At 44.8% G+C, this 23,412-nt stretch overlaps 1 protein-coding gene across 4 annotated transcripts in view; it reads right to left on the bottom strand.

Annotated features, from left to right (window-relative positions):
- FGFR3 (fibroblast growth factor receptor 3) overlaps positions 1-23,412 on the bottom strand; it is a 91,141-nt gene that overhangs the window by 13,674 nt on the left and 54,055 nt on the right. The window contains exons 5-13 of one of the 4 annotated variants that reach the window (XM_056802295.1): positions 19,018-19,187; positions 18,083-18,206; positions 17,459-17,649; positions 15,054-15,204; positions 10,858-11,048; positions 6,789-6,937; positions 5,683-5,804; positions 4,833-4,943; positions 1,931-2,121 (exon numbers count right to left, since the gene is read on the bottom strand). In XM_056802295.1, the coding sequence (XP_056658273.1) occupies positions 1,931-2,121; positions 4,833-4,943; positions 5,683-5,804; positions 6,789-6,937; positions 10,858-11,048; positions 15,054-15,204; positions 17,459-17,649; positions 18,083-18,206; positions 19,018-19,187 (1,400 nt within the window). Of the gene's footprint in view, positions 1-1,930; positions 2,122-4,832; positions 4,944-5,682; positions 5,805-6,788; positions 6,938-10,857; positions 11,049-13,476; positions 13,622-15,053; positions 15,205-17,458; positions 17,650-18,082; positions 18,207-19,017; positions 19,188-23,412 lie in introns of all 4 variants that reach the window. The other 3 variants (XM_056802296.1, XM_056802297.1, XM_056802298.1) reach the window with 3 other exon arrangements.

Below are 23,412 nucleotides of genomic sequence, written 5' to 3'. Positions count from 1 at the left end.
GCTCTGTTTTAGGCAACATGGGTAAGGAAGGGCAACCAAAAGATACTCTCTTCTCTTTCTTGGTCTGGGAGTCAGGAATCCTGAATTTTAGTTCTAGTTTGCTGTGTGACCTTCAGTAAGTCTCTTCCCTGCTTTAGGCCTCAGTTTCCTCAACTGTAAAAATGAGGGACTTGAATTAGATGATCCTTAAATTCTCTGTCCTTCTACGTGGTTTGTCCTAAGGTCCCTTCCTGCTCAGACAGCCTCCATTTGATAGTCTCTTCCAACTTGGACATTTTAGGTTCTAGGATCCCTCTTAGCTTTGACAGTCATGATTCTCTGATTCTATCACCTGGTTATAAGGAATGAACTCATTCTCTTCTGGGCATAAAGGCCTGGGGAAGACACTGAGTTAATGAGAGAAAACCTCACAAGGGCAGTATGGATCAGAGCAAACCAGGCCTGGGGATCTGGGTCCTTTTACACTTCTCTAGAAACGGGTGCTCAGCAGAACAGAGGGAAGAGGGGTGCTAAAAGTGCTTGTGGAATGGATGCCTTGCATTCCAGGACTAACAAATGATTGAAGAGGCAACAAGGTCTACAGCAAGACAAACCCAACAATACATGCAAACACTGGAAAGATCCATGCTTTTGTCAGTGGGTGAATTCCCTCCACTAACCCACACAGCAAAGGGGATCAAAGATAAGAGCTAGAAGGATCTCAAAGGCCAGAGTTCAATCCTCTTGTTTTGCAGAAGAAAAAACTGGAGGCCTCCTTGCCCAAGGCCACATATGTGAGCTGAGACATATCTGATGTTGGATGGATCTAAGTCCTGGCTGGAGCTCACTCTTCAAAGCCTTGCTGGCTTCCACTCATGAGTCTGAAGTAGGGCTTGAATTATGGTCCTAACCCTCCCCCCTGCCCCCATACCAGGAGTCCCAGGCAGATCAAGCCTCCCTTACACGCAAACAAAATTTAAAAACCCACCTATTAAAATGTGGAGAGGGCCTTAAAGGGGAAAAGATTTGTTGTTCAGTCACTTCAGTCACATTCAATATTTTGTGACCCCATTAGGATTTTTTTTGGGCAAAGAGACTGGAATGGTTGGCCATTTTCTTCTCTAGCCCATTTACACATGAGGGAACTGAGGCAAACAGGGTTAAGTGATAGGTCCAAGGTCTTATAGCTAAACTAGGAAGTGTCTAGAGCTGGATTTGAATTCAGATCATCTTTACTCCAAGTCTGGCACTCTATCCGTTTGTTGTTGCAGCCGAGGCGGAGAGAAGGCCTATATTAATAACCATTCTCTCTTTCCCCTCTCTCCTTGCTTCTTTCTGTCTCTATCTATCTATCTGTCTGTCTTTTTTCCTCCCTCCCTTTCAGCAACCCAGGTGGAGAGAAAGCCTGTATTAATAACCATTCTCCCTCTCTCTTTCTTCCTCCCTTTTATAGCAGCCCTAGTGAAGACAAGGCATGTGTTATTAAAACCATATTCTTTCTTCCTTTTTTCCTTTTTTTAACCTCTGCTTTCCAGCTCTGCTACAGCAAATGGGCAAGGACTAGGCGAACAGAATCCCACAGTTAGGAAACAGAGAGGTCACATTTGAACCTAGCTCCTCTCAATGCCAGGTGTGGCACTCTATGCACTGTGCCATCTAGATGCCCCTGACTGTACTTTCACATAAATAACATCTCCCATTCTAAGAGCTTTAAGGAAGGTTTCCAAAATTCTTTCTCTTAGAACAACTCTGTGAGGCAAGTGGTGTCATAGTATTCCCATTTTTCAGGCAGAAAAACAGAGGTTCAGATCCATAACTTGAAGCTAGGTATTTTTAAAGTCACCGATCCTTTGAATGGTGTGGAAGCCGCAGGAGCCTGGTGGGCTTCCTGAAGCAGTAAGGAAGTGAGCGCCTGATCAGATGCCTGCACAGTGCCTTTCCAACCACTCACCTTCTGGGATGCCAAGTACTCCATGCCCCGGGCCACCTGGTAGGCACAGGACACCAGGTCCTTGAAGGTCAGTTGTTCTTCTGGGAGCTTGCAGGTATCGAAGGAGTAATCCATCCCTGGAGGTCTCCGGGCCCGCAGATACTCACGAAGATTCCCCTTGGATGCATATTCCACGAGGACGTAGAGGGGACCTGCAGGGCCAAAGGGAGAGTGATGGCATTATCACGCATGGCCACAGAGTTGGCTGGGAGGTGGTTCCCGAGCCCAGGGCTCTCAGGCTAGACCTCACACTGATCTGAGGGTGGAGGGAAACATCCCTGAATTCAGAACCCCCTGCCTGGCATTTTCTGCATCTCGTGTTCCCAGTATAGGGGAATCTCAGGATGGAAAACCTCCTACCCAGTGCAATATTCCTGATGGGATCATCCAGTCCCTACTTAGACCAGAGATCCCTGACCTTTAGTAGATCTTAAGATTCTTGGGAAGCTATGAACTCCATAAAATAATGGATTTCCCCTTGAATGATTTCATTTTAAAAATAAAAAATTTTAAAATTTCAAAAATTAAAATTTTTTAAAATTAAATTTAACATTAAAAAATTTCCCCTCATGGTTACATGATTCTTATTCTCTCCACCCTCTTGGAGCTGACCAACAATTCCACTGGGTTATATAATGTTATCACTTGATACCTCATTCCATAGTATTCATTTTTGCAACTGAGAAATATTATCAATCAAAACCTATTTCCACATAATTCATAAAATAATGTTTTTTTTTTTAAACCCTTACCTTCTGTCTTGGAGTCAATACTGTGTATTGGCTCCAAGGCAGAAGAGTGGTAAGGGCTAGGCACTGGGGGTCAAGTGACTTGCCCAGGGTCACACAGCTAGGAAGTGACTGAGGCTGGATTTGAACCTAGGACCTCCTGTCTCTAGGCCTGGTTCTCAATCCACTGAGCTACCCAGCTGCCCCCATAAAATAATGTTTTTAAATGTAGAAAATAAAATACATAGTACTATAAGGGAAACCAATTATGTTGGCATATCAATCAATGTTTAAATATTCTAAAAATTAAAAAAATATATACATCTCTCAGTTGCAAAAATGAATACTATGGAAAGAGGTATCAAGTGATAACATTTGTATAGCCCAGTGGAATTGCTTGTCAGCTCCGAGAGCGGGGAGCAGGAAGACGAAATGAATCATGTAACCATGGAAAGATGCTTTAAAAAAATTTCTTTGCTTGTCAGCTCCAGAAGGGGGGAAGGGAAAAGGTGAGGGAAAAACAAAATAAACAAAGAAAAAACAAACAAAAATTATTCTCATTAACTAGAAAAAATATTTTTCAAGAGAAAGAGAGATACAGGATGCAGGAGATGGCAAGGTCCAGTGGCAATTTGTGTGCATGTTTTTTAAACTACATTGGTTGTGGAAATATGTTTTATATTATTTCACAAGTATAACTGAGATCAAATTGCTTACTGTCTTAGGGAGGGGGAAGAAGGTAGCAGGAGAATTTGGAACTCAAAATTTTAGGAAAATGAATGTTAAAATTGTTTTTACATCTAGTTGGGAAAAATAAAATATTGTAAATATGAAAATAAATTTCATTGGTTAAAATATGTCTTAGAGGGGGCAGCTAGGTGGCTGAGAGGATTGAGAGCCAGGCTCAGAGATGGAAGGTCTTGGGTTCAAATGTGATCTCAGATACTTCGTATCTGTGTGACCCTGGGCAAGTCACTTAATCCTCATAGCCCAGTCTTTACTGCTCTTTACTGCTTTGGAACCAATATACAGAATTGACTCTAAGATGGAAGGGAAGGGTTTAAAGAAATAAAAGATTTAATAAAATATTTCTCAGTCTCCAGGCTGAGAAAGCTTTGAGTAGTGGAAACTATCAGCTGGGAATCAAAGGTCTTGGATCTGCTACTTATTTGTGTGACCTTGGACAAGTCATTCAGGTTTATAAATTATAAAAAGAGGGGTCAGTTAGGTGGCTCAAGGGATAAGAGACCAAGGCTATGATGGATAATCCTGGATTCATATCTGACCACAGACACTTCCTAGCTGTGTGACCCCTTTGCCTAGCCCTTGCCCTTCTGTCTTACAGTTGTTACTAAGACAGAATGTAAGGATTTTAAAAATAAATGACAAAATGAGTTAAATTGTGGTTCAGATGAAGATCCCCATTCTGGAGCCCTGACCTGGGGCGAAGCTGTGTGGTACACAAAAGACTCTAACTCATCCCTTCAGCCTTAATGAGACCATAATGAGAAAAAAAGTGGATTTGGAACTGGGGAACTGGAGCTTGAACCCAGATTCATGTTCCCTTCCTCTCTGCGTGACCCTGAATAATTCTCTGAGGCTCCGTTTCTCATCTCCCAAAGGAGGGGCCTGCAGAAACCCAAGGATTCTTAACCCAGGGTGTGTGAATTTGTTTTTTATGATTAATATTTAGATACAATCCCATATCACTGTTTTCCTTTGTTCTCCTATGCATTTTATTTTATGCAAGTGAGACTGAGAAGAAGTCTAGGACCTTTGAAAAAGGGCAAGAACCCAGGGTCTAGATGGACTCAATGGCTCCTGTGATTCTCCCTAGTTCTAAGACTGATTCACAAGTTCTCTGACCCAGAACATGCCCTCGGGCCTCAGACACCCCAGCATCCACCTGTGCTAGTGACTGGTGCAGTCCCTGACTATGGCAGGGCGTCAGTTTCTCTGTCTGTGCAGGAAGCAGAAACTGACCTGCCTGCTGTTTTCCCTATCAGAAAAGGAAGCACAGGATCACCGATTAGTGTTTGAGAGCCCCAGGAGGAGACTGGAAATAGGAGTCCTTTTCTGGAGGTCCGGGGGATTAAGGAGAGGGGCAAAGGGTCTGGAGCCAGGGGCCAGCTTACCATCCTGGGTGCAGGCTCCCAACAAGTTAATGATGTTTTTGTGTTTTCCAATCATCTTCATCATTTCCATTTCAGAGACCAAGTCGGACAGGTCCTTGTCTGTGGCATCATCTAAAGAGGTAAGGAAGGAGAGGTCAGGCAGGTGGCATTCTTCTAGGGTGGAAGTCAATCCCATCAAGAAAAATCACAGTGGTCCATTTGTACGCCTTTCTGAATGCTCTCTAAGATGGGGGATGCTGAAAACTTTCTCCCTTGAAGCCCAGGGGGTTAGCCAGAAGCAGAGAATCTATTAAGATGTCTTTCTGAACAGACACTGGGGCCTCCTGTCATGGAAATCCAAGCCATGTCGGTTTGGTACTATTCATCTCTGACATTTTTTACCACAGAAATTCTGAGGTTGGAAGGGGCCTGAGAAGTCTCCTGGGCAGGGTTCCAACTAAGCCTCTTCTGGGCAGTCTACCCAAATTGCACTGGGTCGGTGATCTCACCCTCCACAGAGCAGAGTAGCATTTACTGTCTACTTCTCCACTGGGGTCATTAATCATTGGGTCCATGCGATGTGGTCGCCATTGTTTAACTCTGGTATTGTGAGTCCTGACTCTTCCCCCATCGCCTCCAGTGAGCTACCTGAATGCAGAATTGAGGACTTTTCCTTCTCCCTCTCCTTCCATACTCTGAAATACTGAGGGTGAGACCTAAGTCTCCCTATTTTCTTCCAGACTGAGCCTCCTCCTTCTCCTGCATGGAGTGGAGCACCAGGATCATGAAGCCTGAATCTTTTGTCCCTTTTTAGGAAATTCCCAGGAAGGGAAGTTCAGAAGAATCTATAAGTCCATTCATTTGACAATACCTTTCAGCATCTTCACGGCAACGGTCACGGGTTTGTTGGGCTTGTCTTTGTCGATGCCAATGGCTTCTGCCATTACCACTTGGCCAAAACAGCCTTCACCAAGAGGTTTTCCCAGGGTAAGCCTGGAAGGAAAGAATGTCTGGTAAAGACACACTCTCGTGTGCTGGTTCCTTCCTACCCTCTGAAATAAACTCAGATTGTGTTCTCAGTCCACTGAGAAAGACCCTCAGGCTCATTCCTGGGTTATGGTTTAGAGGAGAGAGAAGTTTTCGAATGCTAGGAGCCAGGATCTGAGTTTTAATTCCTTCCTCTGCCTGGGAGAGAGGCTGAATGGGACCTCAGAGAGTCCTGGTGCTACAGTCCAGGAATTTCAAAACTGTTCTCTAAATTTCCCTAAAAAACACCACCACTTGCTACCAGTATGACTTTGGGGTATAGCCTCAGTTTCTTCATCTTTGAAATAAGAGGGTTGGCTCAGATGATTCAGAGGGATCCCCTTTATCACTCTGAGTCTTGCTTTTCTCACCTGTAAGATGGGGATAACCATCATGACATTACCTATCTTGAGGGCTGCTGTGAGCAAAAGTGCTTTGTGTCTGGTGTCCTGCTATTCTCATACTTCAAGGCTCATCCACTCCTACCTTTCCCAAGAAGGCTTCCTTTCTCTGATCTCTCTTATGTCTGAATATTTTGGTGTTTCCATCACACAAGTTAACATCAGATCAACTAGCTCTGTTCCTTAATCAGAAGGACTTGAGACTATATCATCTCTTATTTTTTCTATAGGAACCTGCATAGGGCTGGAGCAACTAGTACACATTCAGAGACTAATGGAATAGGAAAACCTGGAAGTATCAGGTTATTCAGTTCAACTCCCTTGGGTTTTTGTTTTGTTTTTTAAACACAGAGACCAAAGCCTAGATGGGATGGGACTTGCTCAGGGTTGCAGAGGCCCAGATTTGAACATTGGTCTTTGCTCCCATTGCCATGACTGGAAGGAGAAGGATAGCTTGAAGGCAAGATAAAAAAAAAAAGAAGAGGGAGAAGGGAGTGGGGTAAGAGGGGAGCCTGGAGGTCAACAGGCAGGTGGGTAATGAAGCACTGACCGAGATCGGCACAGCTCCCACTTGGGATCGGCGGGGAGCTCGAGCTCGGACACGTTGGCCAGCATGGGCCCCTCGCTGGAGGAGAGGCGGGCGATTCTCACCAGCGGGGTGTTGGAATTCATGGACGAGTTCGACTCCAGGGACACCTGCTTGAAGGGAGCAAATAGAATGTTATTGCCACGTGTCTTCTGAGTCCTTTCTGTGTAGCTGGATGGTCTGTCTGAGGAAGGAGAGGAAAATGGAAAAGCAAGAAAGTTCTGGCTTTGAATCATTCAACTCCCCTGTAATGGGGTAATTATGTGCAATGGATCTGTCTAGTGTCTTCTGGGAGAATCATCCTGGCATTAGAAGCCCTCCATGATTGGGCATGATTAGGTCAAGTCATTCCCTCCCATGTAGTCTGTGCTCTAGTCAAACTGGGTGACTCTTCAATCTTGTCCTCTGTCCCCTTCCTCATCCCATCCAAACGTCTCCTAGGCCTTCCTGCCTCCATGGCTGTTGCCTGTGCCATCTTATCCTTGCCCTTCCATGCCCACTGAAAGTCTCCCATTCTTAAGAGTCCAAGGGCCCTTCTTACTCTTCCTGACTCATCTTCCCAAGTGCTGGAAATGGGGACAACTGATGGAAAGAGCACTGGATTTTTGAATCAAGAAGTTCTTTTCTTTGGATTCTTTTTTGAATCAAGAAGAACTGGGTTCACACACCAGCCCCACTACTTGCTACCTGCATGACTTTGGGGCACGGCCTCAGTTTCTTCATCTTGAAAAGGAGAGGGTTGGCTCAGAGGATTCAGAGGGACCCTACAGCTCTCCATCTATGATCTTATTGTCCTTTAAGACTCATGAAATGTAGTCTTTATCTTCACTTTTTTATAGATGATGAAACAGACTCAGAGAGGTTAAGAAACCAGTCACACAATGAGGAAATATCTGTGTTGGTGTTCAAAGCCAGTTTCCTTCCGACTACACCTCAGTCCCTAAAGACCTTTCTCTTCCTGGAGGGTTCTGCTGTCTTGCTCAGAAAGCCCTGAATGGCAGCCAGCTTGATCTGAGACCACCTCCTGGCCTCCTTTCTATGGGTGATCAGACCCCAAGAGGGCAAAGATAAAATAACCCAACTGGACACCCCATACGTGCATGAAGGGAGGTTGTAACTGTTCCTGCTGGGTATGGAGGCTTTTTAGCAACCTCAACCCTCGGACCAAATGCACTGACAAAAATGTGCCACGGCCATAAATCTGTGTGCCCTGGGTACCAGAGGCCTTAAGTCCACTGAGAAAGACCCTCAGGCTCATTCCTGGGTTGTGGTTTAGAGGAGAGAGAGGTTTTTTGAATGCCAGGAGCCAGGATCTGGGTTTTAGTTCCTTCCCCTGCCTGGGAGAGAGGCTGAATGGGACCTCAGAGAGTCCTGGTGCTACAGTCCAGGAATTTCAAGGCCCTTCTCTAAATTTTCCTCAAAAACACTGTGTGGTCTTCATGGAGCCCAATTCTTTCCAAGGGACACCTAGAGTTATCCAGTTCACCCGGAGGCTTCCATACCCAACAGGAACTCACACAGCTACGGTGCAGGAGTCTGTTTGGGGAAGAGGAGGGGGCTAGTTCTCTCTTTGCCCTCTTGGAGTCTGACCACCCACAGAAAGGGGGCCAGAAGGTTCCGTCTCAGATATACTTGGCTGCCATTCAGGGCTTTCTGGGCAGGAGAGTGGGGCTCCTAAGGGGATGGACTGGGCTTTTTTCAGGAAGTCAGTAGGGATGGGAAATTCCATGTTCAGCAGACCACAGACAAGCTCAAAGCAAGCATTTATCACAAGAGTTCAGCAGGAGCTCCTTGAGCAAACGCTGCCAGACAACTTGCCCAACAGATTGGGAAAATGGGTCAGATGCTTTCTAAATCCTGTGACTTCTCAAATAACCTAATATGGCCAGGTGTTCATGGAAAACAGTCTTATTACATGGACACAAACATTCCTGGCTTTGCCTTGTTCTGTTCACCTTTGTGTTTGGGGAAACAGGGGCATTCATTTAGAACCGAAATGGGTCACAGAGGACACGCCATCAACCCGAGGCCTGCGCAAGGCTAAAAATGCAGCCAAGGTCATAAAAGGAATAAACATTCAAGATGGGATTTGAACTCTCCATCACACCATCAAGCCTCCTTTGTAGGATAAAAAAAGATCCTTATCTTCTGTGTTAGAATCAATACTGTATATTGGTTTTAGACAGAAGAATGGTAAGGGCTAGGTAATGGGGGTGAAGTGATTTGCCCAGGATCAGATTAGGAAGTGTCTGAGGCCAATTTTTGAACCCAGGACTCTCCTGTCTCTAGGCCTGGCTCTCTAGTCACCGAGGCACCCAGCTGCCCCCTGTAGGCTTTTCTCTTTTCAACTGTATGCTCCCTTTTCAGCTTTGTCTCAGCACTGAAGGAAGGTCTTTGTATACCATAGTTAGAGGTTTTGAACCACAGTGAACTGATTTCCTGAGGGCTGGCAAGACTAGGACTGAAGCACTCCTTGGTGCCAGGTGACTGTGGTGTCTGGTTTTATTACTTATTATTATTTTAAATGGTCATGCCACATTTGGGGCACTTCATTTTAGAAGAGGCATTGACAAGTTGGACCCCTCATCCTGCCAAAGGAAGGCCTCTAGGCTGGTGAAGAGACTGGAAACGAGGTAGGCACTTCGGGGCACGATTGAAGAATGATCACTTTCAGTAAAGTTGGGGACATGAGGCAGGAGTGCCATCTTTAAAGGCCTAAATGTGGCCATGGGAAAGGGAGATTAAATGTGTTCTGCTTGGTCCAGTAGGAGTGACTAGGAGGAAAAGTTTGGGTTCCATGTACGGAAATCCTTGTGGAAGCAGGTGGGATCATTCAGTAATACCACGGCCCCTTTCTGATGACCTGGTGAGGTTGGAAGCTCTTGAACTATCTTCCTCCAGATGGTGCAAAGATGAAAGATCTCACCATATCATAGGGGCATGTTCTGATTCCAATTCAAAATAAGAAGTCATTTTCTATTAATAATTCTCATTCCTATGGTACCTCTAAGGTTTTTCAGAATCTTTTCTCCCAAGGTGCTTTTAAAAAAGAAAGGAAGACAGAAAGAAAAAAAAGAAGGAAAGAAAGAAAGGAAGGAAGAAAAGAAGGGAGGGAGGGAAAGGGGGAGAGAGAGAAAGGAAGAAAGAAAGGAAGGAAGGAAGAAGAGAAAGAGAGAAGAAAGGAAGGAAGGAAGGAAGGAAGGAAGAAAAATAGAAGAGGAAGAAAGAAAAGGAAGCAAGAAAGAAAACTCTTACCTTCCATCTTAGAACCAATACTGTGTACTGGGGGGAGGGTAGCTAGGTGGTTCAGTGAACTAATGGCCAGGCCTATAGATGGAAAGTCCTGGTTTTAAATTGGACCTCAGAAAACTCCTAGTTGGGTGACCCTTAGCAAATCACTTAACTCCCATTGCCTAGGCCTTACCACTCTTCTGCCTTGGAACCAATACACACTATTTTTTTAACCCTTTTGATCTTAGAATTAATACTGTCTATTGGTTCCAAGGAAGAAGATTATCAATACTGTCTATTGGTTCTAAAGCGGAAGACTATTTTTTAACCTCTTACTTTCTATTTCAGAATCAATACTGTATATTGGTTCTAAGGCAGAAGATCCGTAAGGGCTAAACAATGGGGCTTAAGTGACTTGCCCAGGGTCACTCCCATTTCCTAGCTTTTGAGATAGATATCATGATGTTATATTCATTTTACAGGTGAGGAACCTGAGTGAAATGGCTTGCCCAAAGCCATGTAATGAATTAGCAAGGGTTAAAATTTGAACTCAGGTCTCCCCGCTAATTCCAACACTCTACAACATTCCCTAGACTAAATCTCATTTTTCCTAAAAATTTTCTGTTAAAGGCTAAAACCAAATCCATCCAATGCCCAAATCCAAAGCACATTTGCTGAGCCCAGGAGAGAAGTCTGAAGGCTTTGCCCCACACCGCTACCCATCTTGGCAGGAGCAGGGAAGAGGGGGGAAGGGGAGAATCGTAGGGGATGGGTTCGGAATCTTGTATCTACTTTCTGTTACCTGTCGCTTGAGTGGGAACTTGGACACCTTCTGAACAGTGGGGGTGTTGATGGCCTTCTTGGAGGGCATCTTCAGCCGACATATGGCGACGGCCACTGCCACCACCACAATGAAGAGACAAAAGCCAAGCCCATAGCTGAGGAGGCCAGCGAAGACGCTGCCCGAGTCGTCCTCTTCCACCATCGCTTCGGCTGCAGAAGGATGGGAGAGCTCGTGAGGGGCAGGAGGAGGAGGAAGGCCAGGGAGGGTTTGGAAGGGAAGATGGGGCAGGGGGCAGACTCCCAGCTAAGAGTCTTTTCCAAGATTTGGGAGCTCAGGACAAAGGGGATGCTGAGTGTGTGTGAGTGTGAGTGTGAGTGACACAGTCATGATTTTGAGCTAGAGGAAGTTTTTTTTTTTAATATTCTTTATATATTCTTAGCACTTAGCACAATGACTGGCCCATAGTAGCACTGCATAAATGCTTGTTTTTCCAGCTGTTTGGCTGGGAAATTAGGGAAAGGGGGATGAACTTGAGGGGATGATGGTCGGAATCCCAATCATGTGTTTAGACTGAATGGAAGGAATTAGGAGGCAGGGAGAGAATGAAAATTCAAAACCTCGAGGATGATGGTAAGGGTCATCTATTGGAGAAAATGGGAGAGGATGGAATCCACAGTGCAAAAGCAGGGATTTGTCTCAGAAAAGAAAGGGCACGGCCAATGGAAATTTGTTTGGCTTGACTTTGTCTAGTTGTTACAGTGGTGTTATTTATTTTGGTCTTTCCACTATGAGAAAGAGAAAATAAATGTTTGTTAATAGAAAAAAAACTTTGTGCTGGTTGTCTTGCTTGTTTCTCTTTCTATGTGGGTTTGTCGCTAAGGGATCTCAGAGGCTATTGATTCCAACTCCCTCATTTTACAGAGGAGGAAACAGACCTGGACAAATTAAATAACTTGACCCAAGTTGCACAAATTGTTAAGTAGTAGAAAAAGAATTCAAATTCAAGTCATCCGCCTGCAAACTCAATGCTCCTGAATATGGCACAGTATGGAGAGTTTGGCAGAGTCAGATGAATTCAAACCTCCTAGCTGCTACCTAATACCTGGAGGATCTGGGTCTGATTGATTCCCCTCTCTAGGCCTCAGTTTCCTCATTTGTAAATGGGGGAGGGGGGGTTGGATTATGTACCCTCTGAGGTCTCTTCCAGGGTTATGGTCTTATGATTTATATTTGACTTCTTAGGCATTTGTGTGCATTTGAATGTTTTGCTCTTGTATCTGTGCATGGATGCCTCATAAAAATCTGGGGCTGCGGGGAAAGACCCTCAAAGTGTTGGGTGGGCCAAGACAATGTTGTCTGAACATCCTTTTATACAACTGTAGCTAGGTTTGTTTCCAAAAGTCAGAAGGAAGTGTGTGTGTGTGTGTGTGTGTGTGTGTGTGTGTGTGTGTGTGTGAGTGAGTGTTTTGTTTTTAATCCCTAAATAAAAATAACTAAATGAGAAAAAAGGTTTGGCCAATGCTTCCAGGGCCTGCTTTTCCAGACATTTCTTGGGAATTTTTCCTTTCTTCGCTTTGGCAAGGGCATTGGTTCTAACCAAACAAGGCCTTTATCAGGGATTAGATTTTCCAAAGACCATTTATAAATTCAATATTAAGGACTAGAATCTGGAAAGGCTCTGACCAAGATGGTGGTGGTTTTGGAGATGGTTTGGGGAGGAGGGAGGAGGGAGGAGGGAGGAGGGAGGAGGGATAGGGAGGGAAAGAGCTTGGAACTTGAGGAAGGCCCCAGGCATCCAGAGCCAAGGCCCCCCACCTATGAGAACTTTCCCCAATTTGTGAACGGAGGCCAATTATGGCCAGCAGAGCACCCGCAGCTTCCCATGTTGTGAGAGCTTAGCTATGCCAAAGGAGCCAGTGGGTACGGCCTCCCAGAGCCTTCCACAGCTGCTGAGTGGTTGAGGTCAATTGTGAGGCCAGATTGGAGAATATGTTAGGGGGCAAGGGGCCTCCAACACAGACTAGGCCACTGTTTCCTGTGCTTCCAGGTGACCTACTGCTGCATGGGGTGATGGTCGTCTTCTCAAGGCAGCAAACATGATTGGGCAAGAGGGCCGTTATATGAAAGCTGTCCATAGATCTGTCTTTTTCTCCTTAGGATTCTAAATAGAATCCCAGAGTCAGAAGGAAATTTTAGCAAATCACCATTTTGCAAATGAGGCAATGGAGACCTTACTAGGTGACTTCTCCCAAATCCCACAGCAAGTCAGAGTCATGCTGGGACCAAAACTCAGGCAGGCTCATTTGAGACCTGAGTCCAATGTATAGTTAAGATGGGAATCTTAAGGTCTATCTGGTTTGCCTTTTGGGGAGAAACATTGGGGGTGGTGCTGTTGAGAAGATATTTGGTGCTCAAGGGAAAGAAGAGGAAAATTTGAATGATAATTGAAGATTTCCATGTTCATGTCCAATTCAATCTGGTTTCCCCAGCTCTATTTGTTCCCCAAGGTGTGGCTGACCTTGGGAAGGTTTTGTTTCCAGATGGCACTTTGGCATTTCTAAGAATCCCCCACTGCAGAGTTCCCAACAGGAGAGAGAAGGGCCAGGCCCAGATAGGAAAGCGAGGGGAGAGGAGTACCTGGGAGAACCATCAGCCAAGCAGAATGGTGTGAGAACCCAATAGAATTCCCAGCAAGACAAGTATACTCCCCGGCATCCTCAAAGGTGACATTGCGCAAATAGAGAATTTCTAGTTCCTTATCCGTTGTGTTAACTCCTGCTGTCTAGAAAGACAAAAAGATACACCGAGATAGGAAGGGCAGCAAGAGATGGAGGAAAGGGAGCCACTCAAGTCCCCAGCACACAGAAGATCACCAGCTTTCACAGGCAAATTGTCCGACACAGATGGAGAACCAAACCAAACCAAACCGAAAGTTTTAATTCACATGACCCCATTTTCCCTTTCATTCCAGACCCCATTGGCAACCTGTAATTGAAAGCAAGGGGTACCCTTCACCAGGCATTTACTCTGTCCCACTAAAGCGGCAGCATGCAAGCAAAACCATCTCAATGGAAAAGTCACCCCACAATGTGACTTGGGGGAGGGGGGCAGTGTTAGTTCATTGAGCTCAGGTGAACAGGTATGAGCTCAAGGGTGTGAAGAAAAGAACGGAAGGGCTCATCTATTGGAGCACAAGATAGCAGGGCTCTGATGAACCTGCAAGGGGCCTTAGAGATCATCTAGAATAACCCCCTCATTTTAAATGAGAAAAGGGAAAAGGTATGACTCCAAATCCCGTGCTCCTTTCACCAAGCTAGGTTACTTCTGAGGGGAAGGGGGTAGGGCAGTGGTGGTGAAGAGGGGTCACTTAGTAGATTACAGGTTAACATTGCTAAAGAACTTGTGTATATACACTATAGCTTGATGATCAGGCAAGATAGGAAAGGGGGCTGGAGGTGAGTAGAAAGAAGTTGATTAGAATGAGTGAGTGCAGGCATTAACAATGCTGCTGGACCATGTCTTTTGGCATGCCTATCATTCCCTGACCCTGCTTCTGACTAACAATTGTGTCCTACTAAGAAAAGTAATAATCAATTCAGTAAAATAATCTTGTTTAGAGGCAGGATGGAAAATTCACAGGACACAATCGCTGGCATTTTACCAAATAGGAAACCCAAGAAAGGCAGTGATTTGACCAGGGTGTCATAGTAGGAGAATGACAGAGCTAAAACTCAAACCCAGGTCATTTGAGACATCATCTACCACGTTGGACATCTTTTTTGGACACCATATTTTGACAGGAATGGTCACAAGCATGCATTTCTAAGTCTAGCACTCACAATGGAAATGGAGTGAATTATTAGAAAGAGGGTGTTGAGAAGAAGGGGGTCTCTGGGTTTAAAAAGTTCAGTCACTTCATTATGGGAATTTTTCCATTGCAATTGATGTATTGGCATTTTAATTCAAAAGTATATACATATATTTTATATATACATATATACACTGACACATACATATATATATATATAAATATACATATATACATACACATATACATAGCAAAGAATTAAGATCAAGCCATTCAGCACCAGATGACAGAGGGTGTGACCAAATGATTTTTTGTTTTTAAAAAAACTCAATCGGTTTCTTTAAAATGTTAAAAGCTCATTCCTGCGTGTCGCTAAGACTTTGGGACAGAGTCAGTCTACAGTTACCTGGTCTGAATTTGCGAATGTGGAGCCAGAAGGGCTTTTCGGCTATGCCTACGAAATTGTTGGCTCTACAAAGGTATTCTCCTTCATCCTGTTCTGTTACATTGAACAGATTCAGGATAGCGTCTGCTTCAACGTCACTGCTGACCCATGACTGCAGGAACAGACAGAAACCTGGACTTCAGTATGCCGTAAACACTGTCCATGGCTGGTTGCTGCCGCTGCTTCCGCTGCATAATTTCTCGGCTCTTTACCCTGGCCTTAGCCCACGCTGTTCACCCCCTCTCCGCCCCCCTCCCCTGCCCAACCAGTGGCATCTGGCATCTTCTTTTTGGATGCTCCTGATCCTAAGAATTGTGGGAGGAAAATGATGTTATCCACACATACACACACACACAGACTCACACAAATGTTCAAAGCAGGAAGGGACCCCTTTGAGGAGCATCTCATCCCCTCCCTCCCATCTTCTGTTTTACAAATGGGGAAATAGAGGCCAAAAAGTGCCCAAAGGCACACAGCAAGCCTAGAATGACTTAGTGTTGCAATGGAAGACTGCACCAAGAGCAGTGAGAAACTCAGGCTTCCTGACAGCCCTGGAGAGATAAACGGTCTGGGGCTCTATCATAGAAGGGCTTGAGCAGGGACAGGTGTCTCTGACCTGACTTGACAAATATGGTTTCAATGATCAGAGCTCCAAAATAAAAGTTTAGAGACAAAATACAAGCTGTGGCAGCACCCAGAGCCCATTAGCTGGCTCGGCAGACAGCACTGACCTTCTCTTCCTCCCTCTCCTCTGCACACATCTGACCTCTGCTATCGAGCAAGCTCAAGAAAAGATCTGTATCACCACAACACCCTTTTGGAGTTTATCTTGGGGCAAAGTTTATTCTGAGCCAAATTCTACAGAGCTAGAAATCCTTCCCCTCCCCACCTGTAAACTAGCCTTTTTTTCCCTTCTCCAGCCATAACCTCCTGTCTCCTTTCTTTTCCTCTTGGGACTTTGGAGGGGAAAAAGAAGGAAAGGAGAACATAGGGGGCAGAACCAATAATAATGTGACTGTGTGGTTACCTCCCTGCTCAAAAACCTCCAATGACTCCCTAGTGCCTAAAGGAAAAACCTCAAATTCCTCCCTTTACCATTCAAGGACCTACCCTGCTCTAACTTAACACTGTTACTTTGTGTACTGTTATCCAACCAGGCTTGTCTGCTCCCTCATCTGAGCCTCTCATTTGAGCTGAACCAAATCTCCCCACCCAATCTCTGCTTTTCTTTTATGACTCAGCTCAAGGAACATCTCTATCCATGAAGCCTCCCTTGAACCTCCTTTTCTACTTCTTTGGCTCCCCTTTCCCAAGCTTCACTCAGCCCTTTATTGAGGGCTCTCCTAACCCATCCTGCGAAGTTTGCATTCTACTTTGTATTTCACTCTGTTTTGCCCAATAAATATTGGCTGAATGCAAATATCATTTACTGCATGTGATTTTCACAATCACCCTGTGAAGAGGCAGTGGGCTCAGTGGGTAGAAAGCCAGGCCTGGAGTAGGGAAGACCCTGGAGTTCAAATCTGGTTTCAGATTGACCCTGGATGAGTCACTTAATTCCCACAGCCTAGCCAATCACCCAATGAAGAGGCAGTGAAGTGGCTCAGTGTGTAGAGAGCTAGGATTGGAGTAGGGAAGACCTGGGAATTCAAATCTGGCTTCAGATTGACCCTGGATGAGTCACTTAATCCCTACAGCCTAGCCCTTACTGCTATTCTCTCTTGGAATTGTTACTAAGTAAGGGTTAAAAAAAAAAAGAAATTAGAACAGTAAGGAGCCTGGTCCAAGCAAGAGGTAATGAAGGTCTGATCAAGGATGGAGGTCATAGATGAAAAAGAGAAGAGAATAAGGAACTGATGGGATTCAGGATTTTATCTGTTCATCCAGGGTGAGCTGAGCATGTAGCTTCACAGATGGACATGGCAAGGCCTCTCTGAGGAGAATAAGTGATTTGTGCCAGTGATGAGGAGAGAGAAGGCATTAGAATCTACGTCTCTCTTCTCCCCACTGGGGAGGTGCTATGATCACTCCATTTCTCAGATGAAGAGACTGAGGCAAATAGAAATTAAATGAACTGTCCAGGACCCCAGAACTAATAAGTGTCTGAGGCTGGATTGGTACCCAGGTCTTCCTGACTCCAGGCTCTTGGTTTTATCTCCCTTTTCCAGCTAGCTGGAATAAGATATTTATAAAGTCCTTAGAAGAATACCTGGCACACAGTGGGCACTTAGCCAATCCCTCCCCTTTTTCTCTTTCTCCAAAATGGGGAGCAAAGACAAAGGAACACCTGCTCTGGAGTGAGGATGGGCAGAAAAAATATTATTTTTTCCTTTGCACCCCCTTTACCCAGGTTCCCAGTTACATACCTTGAGGACGGTGACATAGGGTGTCCCATCCGGGCCATACTTGCTGCCATTTACTTCCACGTGTTTCAGCCACTGTATATGGGGCTGAGCATCACTGTACACCTTACAGTGGAATTCCACATTGCTCCCCACAACAACGGTCTGATTGGCTGGGAGGCCGGCCTGCAGAATGGGCCGGTGTGGGGATCTCTCTAAAAAAACAAACCAAACAAAAACAAAAACAGAGGAGACCCAATGTTAGACTTCCAGTGGCCAGGGGTGCTTCCAGAGCCCTTCTCCAATAACCTTCCAAGCACTCTCCCTGAACACCAACACAACTGTAGAATCCATGCTCCCACTTAACAGGTCAGCAAACTGAGGCTCTAAAGACTTCAAAAATCAGGGAGTCTCAGATAGCAAGGATGAAATGAAATGAGTCTTAATTCATAGGATGGTTGACTGACAGCTGAGGAGACAGTTGAGAGCACCTAGTCTGGCCCCTTTGTTTTACAGAGGAAGAAACTGAGGTGCCTGGTTAAGGTGAGAGCAGATCTGGGAACTGGACTCAAGCTGTCTTGCCTTAAGAGTCCAGGGCTTTTCCCTTCTATCCCAGGCAGCTTTCAGCAGCAGTGGGAAGGGACTTACCCAGGACGTCCAGCGTGTAGGTCTGCTGTATGCTGCCATATTTATTCTCCACCACGCAGGTATAGTTCCCTCGGTCTGAGGGCACCACACTCTCCATGACCAGACTCCACTGCTGGTGTCTCAGCTACAAGAAAGACCAATAGGAAACAGTGAATTCACATGCTGGACCACACAGTGTCCAAGCTGGAGATGGCCTGGAGATCATTTACTCCAACCCTTTCATTTTAGAGATGAAGTCCAGAGACAAGGATTAAGAAAACAGAACCCAAGACTGCCCATCCCTTGACCTGTACTTGATGAAATAAAATGGCACCATGGGGATGGTCCAAATCACACCCATCCTTCAAGGTCCATCTCTTCCATGAATGATCCTTCCCTTTTCCTTCCAGGGGTTCATTGTTCGGCATGATGGAAGGTACACCTGATTTGGCGCTGGATAACCTGACTTTGAACCCTAGCTCAGCCGCATACTATTTCCCCCTTTTTTTAAAACTTAGGGAACTCCAGTGAGGAAGACCTTTTACCAAAGCCGGTCTGGCACACTTTCTCTGCCCATATCAGTGTGAAAGAGTGGCCAAGGCACTGATGAGTTAAATGACCTTCCCAAGTCGCATCGTCATCACATAACAGAGATGGGACTCAAATTTTCAGTCTCCGAGGGCAGCTCTTTAGCTGCTCCTGGCTCAGCCTTAAGTAAATCCCTCTCTGGTTGGGTTTCTATTCCATAACATGACAGGCTTGGCCTCAAGGTCCTTGAAACCCCCTTGGATGATCCTGCTTTGTGTTTTGGTCAGGAATGGGCTCCTGCTACCTTCCTTTCTAGTTCTTCCTTGGCACAGGGACTCTCTTACTGATCTCACATTCCATGATGCTATGATGGATACTGAAAGGATGCAGAAGGTACCCACCTCCTCCACCCATGCTCTGTCTCTTACCTTGATGCCCCCAATCCGATGCTCTCCTTTGAATTCTCGGCCATTCTTCAGCCAGTAGATGGATGGGGTGGGATTGCCGGCAGCTGGACACCGGAAGCGGACAGTATTGGCTGCAGGGACTGCCAGGAGTTTTTTATCCATTCGTTCAGGGCGAGTCCAGTAGGGGGCACCTGGGGGTGGTGGAAAAAAGAATGAAAAGATCAAAAGGTGAAGAAGGGTTCTTCCTCCATCACAGCAAGGCAAGCCCCAGGGAGTGAGGATGGGAAGGAGCTACGTTTGGATCCTGGAGCCCACTTCCTGCCTGGGTGACCTGGGGCAATGGACTTAATTTCTCCAGACTTTGGCCTTCTCATTTGTAAAACAAGGTTGGACTGGATGGCCTGCAAAGTCCCTTCTGACTCTAATCTAAGATCCTAATTGGAGCTCTTTCCCATTGGACTTTTGGATTTATAAAGTCCTTTTCTTTCTAAATTAATAAATTAAATAAAAATGGAAAAAAGTCCTTTTCTCAAGGAGTATCACCCCATTACACAGATGGGGGTATTGGAGGCTTGTTGGTTAAGTAATGCGCCCATGGTTACAGTCAGTAAATGTCAGAGGGCTCTGAGTTCCAGGCTGCAGCTTCTCCCAATGCCCCACATTCTCCCTCACCTCTTGGCCTTGGGATCTTCCTCCCTCCTCCTTCAGGTCCCCTCGGCCACTGGGGCTAAATGTGGGGGCTAAGAACAGAGGAGAAGCTGGCTCCCTGGAGACTCAAAGGCATGGCGCCCATGGAACATCCCAGACAGCCTCCCTGCTTCTCCTTGCCAGGGGTGCGGCCACCCAAACCGTATGGGGTGAGTCCCCATGATTTTATGGGTCTGTACACTTTTTACTATTTCTCACAGTGCTGGGTGTGCCAGGCTAACAGGGTAGCCTCTCCCCTTATGGGTGGGAAGGAGCCTCCTGATTCAGGTTTTGATGGTCGCAGGTGTGAAGCCTCTGTAGAAGAAGGAAGGTTGGGGGGGGGTGCAGCTAGGTGGTTCAGTGGATTGGGTTCCAATCTGGCCTCAGACACTTCTTGGGCAAGTCACTTCACCCTCATGGCCTAGCCCTTATTGTTCTTATGCCTTGAAACCAATACACGGTATTGATACTAGGATGAAGGTAAGGGGTTTGGGGGGGGGGAAGAAAAAGGGGTTTGTTCTAACTGACTTTTGAGTTCTCCTTCTAAACCCATGACTCCATATTTATAGGTACTGGCCTAAATTTCACCCCAGGGTCAATGAGCTTTCATGTGCCTCAGTTTCCCCAAACTGAAGGTAATGATCCTGTCCTTCCAGATTGGCCAGTAACTTTTCCTGCATCATTGTTGGGTCCCTGCCCAGTCTTAGACATGAGCAGGAGAGCCGATCTAAGCATTCTGACAACCTGGTTTTTCTTGCTGGAGTCGGGCAGGATTTTATGGTCAAGAATGGTCTCTAGGTTAGGTAGTGTTCACTCAAAGGTCCAGGGGAGAGGCATCCTTTCCTGAGGGGCTACTGGGTGCTCCACGTCAGGAAGGGCTCCCTGTATGCACAATTTCAAAGAAACACTAAGAGTCTAGAGCTGGGAGAGACCTTAGAAATCATCCTACCCAATCCCTTCACTTAACAGGAAAGGTATGCAGGGGAAAATGTATATATCTGAGTGCCTATAGCAACAAATAGAGGAGGAGATCAACGAATTGGGCTTGTAACCTAAAAAATTAGAAAGAGGACAAATGAAAACTCCCCAGATAAAAACTAAATTGGAAATTCTAAATATTAAAGGAGAAATGAATAAAATGGAAAGTAAAATAACTATTGAACTAATAAATCAGACTAGGAGCTGGTACTTTGAAAAAACAGGAAAGGTAAACTAAGGACCAGAGACAGGAAGGAGCTTACTTGCTGCCAAGGAAGAAAGTAGCAGAGAAGTCTTCAGATTCCCAAACGGGTCTGCTTTTTTCTCTATTATACTACCTCTACTCCCTCTTTACTTCAAAGTCTCCCGTGATGGAGAGCTTACTACCTCTCCCAAAGAAATCTATCTATGCCATCCTGGGGGGCAAGATGGCACTTCCAAAGCTGACTGCCCCATCCCAGGAAGCAGAGGGCTGGGACCCCAAGAAAGAAATCTAAAGAGCTGGTCCTCTTTGGACTCCAAACAAAAGATTTCACTTACTGAATTAGCCCAAGGCACTCTTATCTAGTAGTGGTCCATGGAAAGACAGGTTTCTCAGAGTCATGGACCCCAGGAAATTTTGGGGGTACCTTGAGGAACCCAGAAATTCTCTTCTATGTGATATCAAACTCATCCTAGTGCCCAAGATTGTGCCTAGTCCAGGGACCTGCCATAATTCTTCCTTACCCCATTAAAAAAGCTAGAGAACTGGAGGAGCTAGGTAGCTCAGTGGATAGAACACCAAGCTTGGAGATGGGAAGACTCTTCTTCCTGAATCTGAATCTGGCCTCAGATACTTCATAGCTGTGTGACTACCTGCCAACTGCTACTTACTAACCCTTACTACTCTGATACTTGATATCAATTCTCAGTCTAAAGGTAAGGGTTAAAAAAAAAAGAAACCCAAAAAACCCAAAAGACCAGGACTGGAAGTCATGAGACTGAGTTAAAGGGTCTTAACAAATCCCTCCCCAACCCCATTTTACAGAGGAAGAAACTGAGGTTCTGAGAGATTAAGGAATTTGCTCAAAGTCACATAAGTGGTCACTGAGACTCCAGATTCATGTTTTTCTTATGATATCTTATTTATATTCATCATATATAATAAATCTATTATATCAATATATTTTATTAATTATATAATGTTTATATTTAAATACATTAATTGATTAAAATATATCATTCTATATTTTAATTATAATAAATCCATTATATTTATATTTGAATGTGTTTTATTGATTCATTCTATAAGAAATATAGTATATTTAAATACATTAATTAATTTTAAATATATATTTTATTCTATATTTTATTTGTTATGTTATAGAATAAATATTACATTTATGTTTGAATGTATATTATTGATTTATTATATAAGAAATATATTACATTTAAATACACTAATTTAAAAATCATATAATATATTATAAAATAAATACATTATATTTAAATGCATTAATTAAATAATAGATATACTATGTTTAGAATGTAGTTTATTTATTGTTATATAATAAATGTATATTTGAATATAGATTATTAATTTGTTATAGAGTAAATATATCTATACTTAAATATATTTAAATTTATTTGTATCTACTTATACATAACATATTTCTATTATAGAATATGTTTCTATATATTTATTATTATATGACATTTTCTGTATTACTCTTAAGCTATCCTATGACATCATACCTCCCAACTGAGTTCAAATCCTAGCTCCACCACTGACTTGCTGTGTGATCTCAAAGCAACTTGCCTCCTTTCCCTCTCCCTGGACCTCAATTTATCCCTCTGTGAAATGGAGATAATAGTGTTTGCCCTGTGGGGGTGAGGATCAAATGGAAATAAGGGCTGCCAAGTTGCTTTGAATAAGTTCAAAAGGACCACAGCCATAAAATCTCTTCATTATCTGGGGTTTCACTCTCTTTTCCAGCTTCCTTGGCACACCTTCCCCAAGGATTCCTTTAACAAGGCTCCCCACTCCTCTCTCCCTGGTAATTAGGGCAAAGGCAAGATATGTTCTCTTGGAGGCTGAGAATGAAGTGTGGAAGTGTGGAAGCCCCTTCAAGAGCCTAGTTGGGGAAGGGGCTTCCCTCATCTCTGGGTCACTGGGAGACCTTCCTGGCATGGGTTCTAATTTGCTGTCATCTTCTTGGAAGAGCCCCCATGATCCCCCAAGGTTCAGAGCTGCCAAGAGACCCAAGTTCTGATCTCCCCCCTCCATCTCCCTCTCCAGAGCCCCAACAGTCTAACTGGTTTTTCTCCTTCCTTTGGGCTCGACTTGGAGCCTCTGTCTTCAAGCTGCTACTTGTGCTGCTGAGAGGGAGAGGAGGCAGGTGGAAATTTGGGTGCACCAGAGCTATCTTACCAAGGCATCTGGGCCTACAGTCTGCTCCTCATACTGAAATGAGACCCAGAATTAGAGGTTCTGGAGGGAAAGGAGGGAGAAGAAAGAAGGGAAGAAGGAGGGGGAATCATAGATCTAGTGTTAGAAGTCATCCAGTTTGACTCTGATTTTACCGATGGGGAAAGGAGGCCCAGAGGAAGAAAGTGACTTTAGGGTTATATAGGACTCTGACCTCATGAGGGCCTGGAACTCCAAGGACAGGGCTCTTTTCTTTCCACTAATGAGATGAAAGAAGGAAGCTAGTTAGGTAGGAAGGAAGGAAAACAAAGAAAGAGGGAAGAGAAGAAGGAGAAAAGACATAA

Source organism: Monodelphis domestica, chromosome 6 (assembly GCF_027887165.1).
Source record: "Monodelphis domestica isolate mMonDom1 chromosome 6, mMonDom1.pri, whole genome shotgun sequence".
Classification (NCBI taxonomy): Eukaryota; Metazoa; Chordata; class Mammalia; order Didelphimorphia; family Didelphidae; genus Monodelphis; species Monodelphis domestica.
This window is presented reverse-complemented; position numbering and strand designations above follow the sequence as displayed.